Source organism: Chondrus crispus, genomic scaffold (genome assembly GCF_000350225.1).
Source record: "Chondrus crispus Stackhouse genomic scaffold, scaffold_42, whole genome shotgun sequence".
Lineage (NCBI taxonomy): Eukaryota > Rhodophyta > Florideophyceae > Gigartinales > Gigartinaceae > Chondrus > Chondrus crispus.
In genome coordinates, this window is record NW_005179363.1 from 1 (window position 1) to 13,961 (window position 13,961).

The following is a 13,961-nucleotide window of genomic DNA, read 5'->3' on the forward strand; positions in this document are numbered from 1 at the left end:
GTCGCAATCCTCATCAACACACAATTATTGGGACGTTGTTATGGGGACTAATTCACGTGGAGCTGGAGCTTCTTCGAAATCCTCCGCCTCAACCGCAAAGCCCCACTCCGATCGGCGCTTCACGTGTACTGAGTGCCACAAGGGCTTCGAGCGACAAGGACATCTGGACGCTCACGTTGAAACTGTTCACGAACGGAAGAAACCGCACGCCTGTCCATACGGATGTGAAAAATCGTTCGGCCATCGATCTTCGCTAAGCAGGCACATTAGAACTGCCCACAACAACCAGTCCCTTCCTCCACTGCTCAACCCGAAGAGAAAGTCAAGTTCCAACTAGCGTATCCCAACTATTTTTTCAGCCATCCTAGCCCTCCTCCACGCACACCGAGAGTTTTGGTCCGCCGCAAGCAACTTTCCCTCCGTACACATCAGGCACTCACTTGCAAAATTTAACACAGTTGACTGTAAACATAGCTACATCGCATTCGAATGCAACTCCTGCTTCTACCATGCAAGAAGTGTCACTCCAGGCCAAGAGATCATGGCTCAGGCGCCGATTTTGTTTTCCCAGTGTAGCTCATGACACAGCGAGTTTCCCATGTAGAAAGAAGACATTCAATCCCCTTTCATGGAGAAACCACCCTTCTAAACTATTCCCCGTTCTCCATCCCGCACTAAAGCTTCGCGCACTGGCATCTTAATCGATCCTTTCTCTGTGCTTCTAGATCTACTCAGGCTGCTTGACGCCAGCTGCCACCGCAAAATCAAGAGTCACAGCATACCGAAACGAGGGAATGTGCCCGGACTTTTATAGCTCCTCACCCTGGCTTCAATGGTGTTATGAATGCCGCTCTCCTTGGCTCGTGCGCTGTAGTTAGGCGCCTGGGTCCAACCTGTGTGTAAAGCAGTGCCGAGATATTTCCGAGTCTGCAGAAGCATCTGATGGCATGATGAAATCTATGCAGGCCTTTCTTCAGTCCAAGAGTTTTCGAAATCTTTCCTAGATGTTTGTACTGCGAATTGAGGGCTGCGGCCTGAGTTTTCGCATGCACCTGACTTCTCCAGGAGGAGAGTTTTATGATTAGGCCTCAAGCTTCACTTCGGCAACTAATGTTCATGGCCGGGAACAGCACAAATCGGCCATTTGTCCTTTTAGTGGTACTTCAGGGGAAAAAATCTGACCTCCTAATTTGTGAATTGAGACCATTCCCTTTTTAAACCGAAGAGCACCGTTAGACTTTCATGTACAGGATTTAATGTCTTATCAGGAGCCCCATACTCCTTTTTCGGGCCAACCGCTTTCTCGAAAAAGAAATTTTGTGTTGTACCTGCAGCAGCTTTGAAAATTCAAACGGATAAACTCTGGGTAAAGGCAAGAAATACAATTTCGATCGAAAAATCAATGTATCTTATTATCACCGATTCTTCATCCGGCTAGTAATTTACTCCATTTTTGTAGTCTTTGAGTTTGTGCATGGTCTCTATGCAAGCTGGGCTTAGGTGTCAATATTCGACCATCGACTCGATCTCGGCGATACAACATTCAGTCAAGAAACTTGCCACTGGGACTCCTATTTTAGGAGACCATATAATTTGCAACAAGCAAGTATGGCCTAGAGGAGGAAAAGATAACGAACGCAAACCACATTCGCAGCAAAAAGTCTACACAGCAACTATCCGGTGGTCGATATGATTGCGAAGCCTTCAATGATGAGCATAAATCAATGTGAAGAATTGGGATTGGATTACACGCCTCAATATCAGCGTAGAGAATCTCCTTCGAATTCCGACGGGCATGATGAGATGCAGTTGCCAAATATTCCAGATTGCACTTTCGATTTCTCTGGTAACCGCAAGGCCGCCACAGCAAATGACAAATTTATTTTTGACCTTCTCTCTTTGTCAGAAGTACAGAGTCCCTGCTCCCCGGAGAGACCGGACTCAGATGAAGATGAGCAAATAGTCGATGGAGACAGCCTTGATCTCTCCATCAAGTCTTTTGTTCCGAAACACTGGATTTTCCCAAAATCAGATGAGTTGCAACTAATGAAAGACTTCATGCCAGTCGAGACTAGGGAAATTGAGAAGCTTACAGATCTAAGAATTGCTATCAGTGGAGAAGACGAAACTGCTAAGCCTGACGACGTCGTTTCGAAATGTGATTCTTTAAACATCTCAGATCAGACAGCCTACAAAAGCCCTTCTTTCAGCGAAATTAGACGCGCTCCGACTTTCAAAGATACAAGGACTCGAAGAAGACGTGAATTCCACAAAATTCACACAAGGCGTTCGAGGGCAAAGTTAAACGAGAAAATGGACCTGCTTCGACGTGTCCTTCCAGAGCCACCCGCTGGTTTGGTTGTAAAGTCAAAGGCCCAAATCATTGACTACGCCATCACCGTTTTGGTCAAGCTTCCGTTAAATAATTTGGAAACCGGGGCAGTCTATGGAGACAAGAAAGATGTCCGCCCCTAACGACAACCGGTTGGGAATTGCAGATACTGTACGAAACCGGGGTTTTCGCAAACGGTGGAGTTAATGTGGATCAGAAAGCTCGGGTCGCGCCGCTGTCCAATTTTCTTGAATTTGTCTACTTTTAGACAGCAAAACATCTACTTGGAAGTATCCTTCCGTCCTCGAATTGTCTCCGCGATTCTGTAGTGTAGCCTGTGAACTCGCGAAAATTCTAAAAACAGAGTTTGCACATGCCGGACGGCATGTGCCACACTTAGCGATACGATTCTAATCGCAAATCTGTAAATGACTCCCAGATTGCCATGGGTATATGCAGCTCGTGCGTCCCTTGCACGCCTGTCTGTTTGTGAAGCTTCGAAAATTTGATCAGCATAAATAAGAAATCTCTATATTTTAAACATGATTGAAATGGCATTGCAATTTATATTGTGCCTTCAGTTGCTAAACGTATCCGTGCATTTGGTATTTCATGTAATCGATGCACATGTAGCCACTCAGAACTTGGCGATTCATGTATCCCATATCCCATTTTGCACATACTGTACACATATGCTTACTGATAAGAGTAAATTGTACAGTCGAATGAGAAGAACTCTGGAATTCAAGACCACTACTCACACAGCAACGGGGTATGTAACACTAGAGAGAAGTTCGTACGTCAAGAACATATTTAGCTCGATGGGCAGGCTGTCCACAGCTCTACATCATGCCTTACTCGAGATGCACGCAGCAGTCGAGCATTCCAGCTCACTCCCAGCGCGGATGGTGTCCTTCCGGATGTACTAGGACTAGTGCATCCGGAAGGATAGACAACACTTGTGCTAGTCAAGAGATGTTGACAGTCGCCAGAGGGTGCCCAAATCCAAGCTTACATTTCGAAGAACCACGAGGAGAAATGCAATGTCACTCAGGGGCTCGATTGTCTTACGTCATATGTAATTTAAAGCTCAACAGATACTCCTGATCAGAGCTCCAGAAGCTCATACAGACATCGCTTATCAGAAATCTAATTTAGAAGATAAAATAAATAGTGTAATTTTCTTGTTCAAGTCAACTCATTGCCGTTGACTTTCGCATTTTGCATATGCTCGGTGGCTCCTGTTGCTCGCAGATACAAATAGTTCGGCATATGTAAGCATTGTTTCTTTGTTCAGCGAGCTGGAAAATAAGGGGTGCAACTGAGTATGTAAATTGTCTTGCACTGCTGAATTGGCATTTTAAAGAAGGATTGAATGAAATGCAGAAAATCACGGCATCGCCGCTGCCTACAAGAGCCCTGCGAAATTCTCCAACAATTGCATAGCGTTAAGCACTGATAGGCAATATATATGATCCATTTGTTTTACTCATCATGTTCACACATTGCTGGTGTGGAGCAACGCAAACGGGATGCGTTTGCTGTCGCAGCTCACAATCACTCAGAAACATAAAAGTATGTTTCTGTGAAATACGTGGTACTCCTTACAGCGATCCTTTGCACAATACACTGTGAGATTGAAAGCTACTGTACCGAGGTTAGTTTTCTTCAAGAATGGTGAATGTGAGAGCTTTTCTTAGGTCGCTCTGCCCCTTCACGTAAATTTTGCTAATTTCTTCAAGAAGGCTGTGTAGTTCTCTTACGCGTTTGAATTTTATGTGCAGCAAAAACGGATCAACTTACGTGGTTCTCAGCGTTGGAAAATGAACAGAGTGACTTACTTTTGTTGAGTCGGTGTCAAAAGTGAGACACACCTGTGTTTGCAGGTTTGGGGCTCTCAGAGTTTTGACGGTTTTTGCGGTACCACCTTTTCCCTTCCCCGTCTAAACACCCCACCTTGTTTTCTACTCAGAACCACAATGTAGAGACGACACTACATTAAACTATTATTTCGACATAGATCGGCATAGACACTTACATGTTTTCTATCCTGATCTTTAAAGAGATGGATAATTCGGTCTACGAGAGACGAAACGCACAGTGCTTATATAAAAATACTTAATGTCCCCTTGCTCTAATTGCGGTACTGTGGAGTTTCGCGTCGGACACGGTACCTCGACAACCAACTTTCTGGATCACTCATATGTTACCTGTCCTGACTTCGATCTCTCCCTACTATGCCTTTCATGCGAACACCTCGCGCACAGGTATTTACTGTGTTTTGGTACCATGAAAGTACAGTGGACCCGACGCATTAGTGCCGCCTTGTGCGAATACTAGAAAAACAGCACTACTCTGGGGCGGCAGTGATCAGTTGGGTGGTGAACCATTGCCCGTCCAAAACACCGTTATTAACGTTTATTGTTGTTTCCAACCCTCCCTCTCATGCCTAGCTTCCAAAAAGGTTCGTTTCGCAGACCTCGAGTGAGATAAAGTGTTGCTCACATCGCACTCCACACCCAGACTCTCCAAAGATCCAAACAACCTTGCCAGAGGAGAAGGAGGTGACGACGTCGTCTGTGACACGTGGCCCCTGTCCGCCAATCTTGGGCGACACTAATCCGAGGGAGGCAGTAACAAACGCGGCACTATTGCGCGTCCCCCCCTGTACAGGGGTGACGCGCAATAGTGCCGCTTTCATTATTGCCACCCTCGAATTAGTGCCGCAAAAACCGGCAGACACAAATTCTGCCACGTGTCATGCACGACGTCGTCATCGCCCACTCCTCATGAGCCTCAGCTCAATTGGTGATGGCACCTCAGCTCAATTGGTGATGGCACCTCACTCAAAGACCCTAACATGATTCCTGAAAAGATCGCCAAAGCGAAGCGTACGCGCCTTACGATTGCACAGAAAATCGAGGTTGGGCATCTGCTGCAGGTCGGGAATGCGAATACCACAGTTATGCGTCAGTTCAAAATTTCAGAGCGAACCATCCGAAACATCAAACGCTCTCTTCCTTTACTCCAACAAATTGTGACCAACACCGCTACAACGCTCGGAACAAAGACTTTGCACCCTGCGATTTGGAGGAATGGATTGAGATCGAGACTAATGAGCTTGTGGCAGGAGCTTCTATTAGTGATGCTTGCGATTCAACACATTATGGTGGAGAGCTACAGAATCAGTCTGCCAGTGATGCTATGATGGATGATTGTGTGGCAGAAGGCGAGTGTGAAATTACGGAGAGGCGGGCCGTACCGAGTGCTATAGTGTTAGCAAGGTTGTTTGGGTCTTTGGAGAGTCTGGGTGTGGAGTGCGATGTGAGTGTGTGAGCAATGCCTTATCGCACTTGAGGTCCGAAAAACGAGCTTTTCTAGAAGCTAGGTATGAGAGACAGGGTCAAAGGCAACAACAGCAAGCAGACTCTAATAACAGAGTTCTGGCCGGGTAGTGATTCTGCTTTCTGATTGTGCCGCTCCGAATTAGTGCTGCATTCTTAGTCCTTACACAGGGCGGCACTAATGCGTAGGGTCGACTGTACTGTGCAATTGGAACTGATTGAGTAAATGAGAATTTTCAAAATATTTACTAGAATCCTCTTTATTTTCAATTATCCTCGATCTGTTTTCGATTCACTTAGAGCATCACCACCGGTAGGTGATCAAATGACCAAACAAGAACACTTGGCACTTTTTTTCTAGAACTCAATTGGCTGGTGGGAATTTGGTGATTTGCTTCTTTGGTTATTTGATATTTCAAAAAGGACGGCCCCACCGGTCAGAACCAAATACTGTGTAGTACGCTCTTACTGACCCTCGTACTCACCCGTGTCCCCTCCTACGAGGAGTCGCAGTGACGGACTCTGAAGACGTTAATGGAACCGAAGCTGAACGTGTTGGGGTCCCATAGATGGGAGGATCCAGGGAAGAGGGGGGTAGCGAGCCTGAAAAGGGGGAACTCATTTTGTCATCACCGAGCTTGCGCTTGATGACCAACAGGGGGGATGCTCTCAGAGATGCCTTCACCGACCAGTGCGGAGCATCCCTACCGGAAAACAATAAAATCCGTGCTGGTCTTGTGGCATTTGAAGAGGAGAGATGGCGGGAGATTGCCGCTTGTTTTGCCACAAAACCCCTTCGTCATGTTTTTTGGAGGGAAGTCTTTTTGTCTGACCAGTGAGCCTTGGACAACTGGATTGTCTAGGGTACCAAATTACGGAGAAGCGGAACCTAATTCTTGATATTTGGTTCCGATATTTGCCTCGGAACCAAAAATTTGCTGATTTGGTCGGACCGGTGGGGATGACAATCGACATCAAATCAGCAAATTTTGGTTATTTGGTTATTTGCTTCTACCAGTGGTGATGCTCTTAGACATTTCTAGTGTCTATTCGACCAAGTGTTATCATAACATTGAAATATGCCAATTTTATTTCTTTTCAACTTTGATGTACACGGTTTCTATTTTCTTTGGTAGATGTGGTGGTTCCATCCAGATAGGTCAGCACAGCAGATAAGGCACAGCCACATAGGGCACTACAACTCAGCAGGTAAAGTCACCGCCGGCCGCCCTCCTCCCAGAGGAGAGAGGGCCATCGGTGTTCATGGGATCACAGGTTATGGGCCTCACGACTAACCACTGACATCGATCCGTCCAACATCCACCCTCGCCACCGGGGCAAGAAAACAACCCGAACAACGACGAGCAGCGCTGACAGAAAACTGCACCACTAACGCCACAACTAACCCGCCTCGTTCTCACACCGCACGCAGACGTCGACATGAGTCAGCACGTGCACCACCACCAGGGACAACTCCCTAAGCAATCGACCACCAACTTCCTATTCTGGTACGATGCACTTGAGACCTATGCACGCACCATTGATGCGCAACCCCATCTCACCAACACGAGACAAGCAGAAGTAGACTGTAGTATAGTGGCGGCCGCCAGCTACGACCTAGCTCGAGGAAGAGGTAACAACCAATAGGGGGTGTCCCGCGGTAGATTGGGGCGGTGGTAGAGAAAAGGGGAAGTACGTCGGCCGACTGTAAAAGCACGACGAACTGGTCAAAGTGTGGACCCGAAATGGGACCTGCATTGGAAGGGGTTGTGTAAGATCACACAAAACAGAGGAGAACCCGAGCCTACAGACAAGTGTCAGAAACGGGCGGAGCGCCGAGTAGCGTAAACTCCTAGAGGGAGCGAGCGGGACAGATGTCAATAGTGCCGCCAAGACTAGAGGCTTGTCGTAGCCCGCGACTTGACAATCGTCACAATGTAAGGAGAGAGAAATAGGTCGTGCGACAGTATTACGCCCAGGCTAGAGGCTAGTCTTAGTCCGCGTAGTCGCAACGACAGATGGAAAAGTATAATAGGGAATGCAGTAGAAACGTCGAGCGACAGAGGAACGCCTAGGGTAGAGGCTAGTTTTAACCCGCATAGTCGCAACGACAGAGAAAAGGAGAAGAAAATGGTAAAGGCAATAGAGCCAGAGAAACGTCGCAAGACAGATGCCGGCAATGTCGCCTAAGTCAGAGGCTTATATTGACCCTCGGTGTCGCACGTTCGAAGGATATCCGTTCCCAAAAGATCCTTGACTGTTTTCTGTCATTGCCCAGCGCCGTCGCTTAAAAAACCGAGGTCGCGGGGTCTTGGACATTGTCCATCCTACTGTACTACTGTACTCTATTGTGCTATGCCCTGTACTATGCCATTACTACTGTACCTTGTCATATACAACCTCCGGGCTGTAATGTATACAGTACGTCGTCGGCCTGTAATGCCCGCGTGTAGTTCGTCCGCCTGTAAGTCACACGTGTAGTCCATCAGCCTGTAAAGCACACTTGTAGTCGCGCGCCTGTAATGAACCAGCGGCGGCCGGTGCTGTACAAATTACAAATCTGGGCTGTGATACCACACAGACCCCGCCGAAGAAACACAACAGCAACAAAAGGCGATCTGCTCCGCCAAGCCATCATGCAAAGGATGACTGACGAGATCATTAAACTCGTCCCACCACACATCCTACGGTACGATCCCCATACCATTTGTGGCATACTCAGGCAAACTGTAGACAGTTCATCCATCGAGAACCATGAGATCCTGGACGCTGAGGCAAGGAACGAAACATACCGTCCGAACCAAGAGCTCACAGAATACATCCAAAAGCACCAAGACATCCGACACCGCATGAAAATATCCGGCTATCCGAACATCGACCCGGAAAGGACAACAGTGCGGTACATGATCCAGGGACTGTCCCAACACACAGACATGCATACCATTGCTGTAATGTTGGCGATACACCCACCCAACACGATCAGAGAATTCACAAATACAATCCAAGAAGCCCAGCACATACAAGCACGAGCACCGCCAGCACAGAGCCCCAGCAGCTACAAACATTCACGGAAGACGTACACACGCCAACCGCGTAGACACCCCCCACCGCTGAAAGCGACAACAGCCCCAACGCAATATGACAAACCAGAAGGGCACGACGGCAAATGGTGCAACATACACGGCAGCATCACGCACAACACGGCAGACTGCCAAACCCGTAGACCGCGCCGATACCAGACCAACACCAGGGCATACCAGGCCACAGCAAACACAGACCACGCAGACAGCGACATACACGAGTTGTATGAACGCCTCTAATTCCTGGAAGGTGTATTCGCTGATCAACACGAGGAGCAAGACGGTAAGCACCAATATATATTAGACTCCGGAGCTCATCCTACGCACACCGCACAACCCGATGCGACAATGCGACTGAGCAACGGGACACTAACACAGACCGCGAGCGGGCACAAAACACGCATCACTCACACTCGAAAAATACAGATACGGTAGAAGAATAAAGAGATCACCATCAACGCCGTACATGCGCCACATATCAAGCACAATCTGTTATCAGTCCACGATCTAATAGCATTCGGTGACGTCACCTTCACCAGGACGCACGCATGGCTACACAAGCCAACCAAGCTACCTGCAGCCACACTGTCGGCGACATACAGACAAGTTCAGTACCAACTCGTCACCGAACCGCAAACAGCACACGCCAATGGTGCACGTACATACACACGTAAAACCATCCCCAAAAAAATCCAACGACCCAAACCGCAATCCAAACGAGCCACCACGACGAAGACACACACAAAATAACTCACGACTTCTTTCCCTTCGCCGCACGACCTGCACCGACCCCCACCCTCAGCACTGCAGTCGCACCACGACAACAGAAAGCCCAACGTACAGCGCAGCAACAACTGCTCCACTAATGGCACCTAAAACTGGGCATGCCCACCCCAAAACAATAACGATCATGTCCAAGCATGGACTCCTACCGGCAAGTCCGAAAGGTCTCACAGACCACAGCGCAAAAATTACGTGCAGCGGCTGTATACACGGGAAAACAGCAACACGACCACAAGCACGCACCCAACACCCAGCACACTCAGGAGACAGCATTTCGTCGGATGTCTGCGGTCCCATTAAGCCAATCTCAAGACACAACGCACGGTACTTCCCCACCATGATAGACACCGCCAGCAGATACGTGTGGGTATACTGCATCCCAAACAGAGCCCAAGTACCCAGCACATTGATAGAAGCCGTCGACCACATAGCATCACAGCACAGACACTACCCGCGACTGCTAGTGACGGACAATGCAAAAGAGTACATTGCAAAAAGCCCTCCAAGAGAAACTACACCAACGAGGAATTGAGTTCAGGCCGACGACGCCATACACCCTACAGGAGAACGCCATGGCCGAAATGATCAATCGGACCCCCATGGATAAGGTAAGAGCGACGCTACAGCACAGCCAGCTTGACGACACGCACTGGAAGGACGCACTTGAGGACGCCGTATTTAAATATAACCTCACATATCATCACGGACTCAAGGGAATTCCCCACACAGCGAGGTACGGTGAACCACCGCAAATCAGGAAACTGTTCACCTTTGGGCAAATAGGTTACGTACCCATCCTAAAACCAAACAGACCCAACCTCTACACACGGGCAACTCCCGTCAGATATATGTACGGCCTGGACGACACCCACGTCTGCATCCAACATATTGCCACAAGGCAATATCAGAAAATTCGTGCAGTCGACCTCAAGCCGTACTACAAACAGCAGGACCCATGCCACTCGGTCAATGCAGTGTTCCACACCACGGCAACAAAGAGGACCCAAAGAAAAACACAGGCAACTCCCAAGGCGAACAAATGCACAAAGACGACACCTAAGCGTCAAAGAAAAATACGCCCGGCCCAAAGAAGGTCAAAAACACGCAGACCAAAACGAAGAGGAAACAAAAAATCACTCGCATCCCAACCGCAGTCCACAGCACCACACCGCCGCCGAAAACACTCAGCCAGGCACGACGTTACCCAGACGCAAAAAATGGGGACAAGCACACGATGCGGAACTGGACCAGCTCGACGCAATGAAGGCCATCGATTGGACGTCCCAAACAACTGACGGCAATCGAAAACAAATCCTACCAACAACCATGACCTACAGATACAAACGAGACAAAAACCAAACACAGCACAAGGCGCGTTGCTCGATAAGAAGTGACAGAATGACACCCACCTCCACTATGACCCAGAGAAGACCGCCAAATATATGGCCGACAGAACCACTGTACGCATACTTTTTGCACTCGCTGCATCAATGGACATAGTGATCGAACACTTCGACATCACCGGAGCTTATTTCCATGAGGACTACCAGCATACAAAAAACTATATGTATGGCAACCGCAGAGATTCAACGGGGAATACAAACGCGCGCCCACACATGGCCAACTGAAAGGGAATGTCTATGGCACACCGGCAGCCGCGCACCGTACAGCACACAACTGCACGCTCATCTTAAGAAACACGGATACAGGCAGATGAGGTCCGATACGTCACTCTTCACCGAACGATACGGTGAGGACAGAATTTTTGTAGACATTAGCATGGACGATTTTCTCCCAATCTCCACAAACAAAAAACTCATCGACGAACTGTACGCCATCCTGCAAAAAAGTACCGCGTCAAGAGGTTAGGCAGGCCAGCGAAATATCTCAACTGGCAAATCAAGTACGTCAGCGAAGGGATACACATATCCCAGCCAGCACACATAGACAGTGTAGTGGAGCTACTGTCACAGACAGTGTGCAACGGCAAAAAAGACACCCTACCTCGACGGCGTTAGCACGGACCCCCCAGGAGACGACGAAGCAGAACGGACTGACATCGCCACCATATATGGCAAGGCCGTAGGGGAAATCCGGTACATTGCGGATAGCGCAAGACCGGACTTCGCATTTGCAGCAGACACACTTGCAAGGGCGCTCAAAAACCCCACCCAACGCCACTGGAACCTCCTGCAGAGAGCCGCCCAATATCTACACAGCACCAAGGACGAGGGCATCCTCATGCCAAAAGGGCGTAAGAAAAGCGTCGACATCCGAGCATTTTCTGACGCAGATTATGCCAATGACAAAACCAGCCGCAAGTCGATCAGCGGAATGGTAACGCTCGTCAATGGCGCACCGGTCCAGTGGTTGGTCAAGCAACAGCCAGTGGTGGCCACGAGCACTTGTGAAGCCGAATACACCTCGGCAGCGGAAGCCACAACGCAAACTCTTTGGCTATACAACCTCCTCCACGGGATCAAGCTCCCCACAAAGACGCCCACGCTGCGCATAGATAACACAGCAGCTGCCCAAGTGGCAAAAAGCATGGGCGCCACCAAACGGAGAAAATGCATAGACGTACGGTACCAATTTCTACACGACACCGTCCAACAAGGCCACCTCAAGATCCTGCAAATACCCTCCAAGGAACAATACGCAGACATCTTTACGAAGCCGTTGAAAGTGACGATCTACCGCATACACGAGGACAACATCACCGTCCGCGCAACCTGCCCTCGCCTCGGGGGGAGTGTGGTTCCATCCAGAACCAAAAAACAGACGCTCAGACAACGAGCACGAACTGCAAACACTGTAGTACCATCCAGATAGGTCAGCACAGTAGATAAGGAACAGCCACATAGGGCACTACAACTCAGCAGATAAAGTCACCGCCGGCCGCCCTCCTCCCAGAGGAGAGAGGGCCATCCGTGTTCATAGTATCACAGTAGATTGACTCTTTTCCATTTTTTCTGAAGTTGGAACTGAATCGAAAGCACTGAAGCCCTGGTTTCTATGCCATTGTACTGGTATAAAATTAGCTTTAAGAAAAATGCTTACTGTGAGATGACTTTTTCTTTTCAACACTTTTATATGCATGATCTAGTTGGCTTTCATTAGAATCGACACGCAAATGCTTTATCTGTGCTGGCCTTCTGGATTCAAAAAACAGAGGTGATATCGCGAGTTCCGTTGTTTAGAGAACATAAAATAACCTTTCTCCTCATATGAAGACTATCGGTCTAATAAAAGTAGCAAACCAAGTTGTTGATGCATGTAATGGTGTACAAAATAAAATGTTGGCTAACCGTACAAACGTTTTCTTTAAGCTAATTTTCTACACGATCATAAATGCATAGGCTACAGTGCTTCTTATAAGATTCTAACATAAAAACATTATTGCAACCAATCGATGTAGCAAAGGAAAGAAGAAACCGTGGCTGCAACAGACATGTACTGTAGATGAAATTGGAAGGTACGCTGGTAACCTCCAGCATGTTCTGTGCATCGCTCTACAGCGCACCACGTGTGCTGTACTGTAGCGTGCAGAATTGAAAATATTGGTGTGGCGTTATTTTACAGTGGGTATTGCTCATTAGTGCACACCCGTGTCGTAAGCACCAAACATTACAGTACAGCCGATGTGCAATAATATGGAAGTCATTTATTGCAATCACACGGAAAATGACCCATGACTCAAAGTTTGCGTCCTCCTCTTCTTGTTCTACTCGCCTAATGCGTCCATAAAGCCATGCTTTGCTTTGCGCAACCTGCCTGTGGCAACCAAAACCCCAGTCCGCTGTGCAAGATCCGTACCCTCCTTAAATGCCTTTTGCACCTCAGAAGAAAGGAGTATTGTTAAACCCTATGCTCCGCGTTTCCTCTATGTTCTGGAGGTTCTGCGCTTGAATGGACCTCTGACTCTGAAACGCGAACTTCCTCCAACCTTTCCACAACGTCATTAAAGAGGGCCTCTCAAACATATCCATCATCTTCAACTTCAACTCAGCGCTCAACGTCATTAATTTATACGCTGCATAGTTTATCGGCGATATCACTTCCTTCAGGAGTGTAGCATAACGACCGGCGAGCGCGCGCGGAGGTTATTAACCGGGCGGCCGTGCACGGAGCGCACGTGGGCGGGTGTACCCACGTGTAGGGAGCGCGCGCGTCTACCGACCGGTCGTGGCGTGGCGCATGTGTACAGTAGCACACCTGTCGTCCGTGCAGTAGTCTGTAAGCAACACGCGTGTACAGTAGTGCACACGTGTAGTAGCAGCGTACGTGCGGTAGTAGTAATTATGGCGCTAGCATTTTAATTGTGTACAGTACCCGGCACGCACTAGGCGGCAGGTACTGTACTACTGTACTGGGACAGGTGTCCAGGGCGTCCCTCAGAGGGGTTAAGACCTGGCACCCGTC

At 48.5% G+C, this 13,961-nt stretch overlaps 2 protein-coding genes; both read left to right on the forward strand.

Annotated features, from left to right (window-relative positions):
• Nucleotides 1-509: 509 nt before the first annotated feature.
• CHC_T00006460001 (hypothetical protein) lies at nt 510-708 on the forward strand. XM_005719051.1 is given in 2 exon segments: nt 510-701; nt 702-708. The coding sequence occupies 1 exon segment, from the start codon at nt 510-512 to the stop codon at nt 699-701; it is 192 nt and encodes a 63-aa protein (XP_005719108.1). The 3' UTR covers nt 702-708.
• A 5,537-nt stretch (nt 709-6,245) lies between these two features.
• CHC_T00006461001 (hypothetical protein) lies at nt 6,246-6,515 on the forward strand. Its single transcript, XM_005719052.1, has one exon. The coding sequence runs from the start codon at nt 6,246-6,248 to the stop codon at nt 6,513-6,515; it is 270 nt and encodes an 89-aa protein (XP_005719109.1).
• Nucleotides 6,516-13,961: the final 7,446 nt, after the last annotated feature.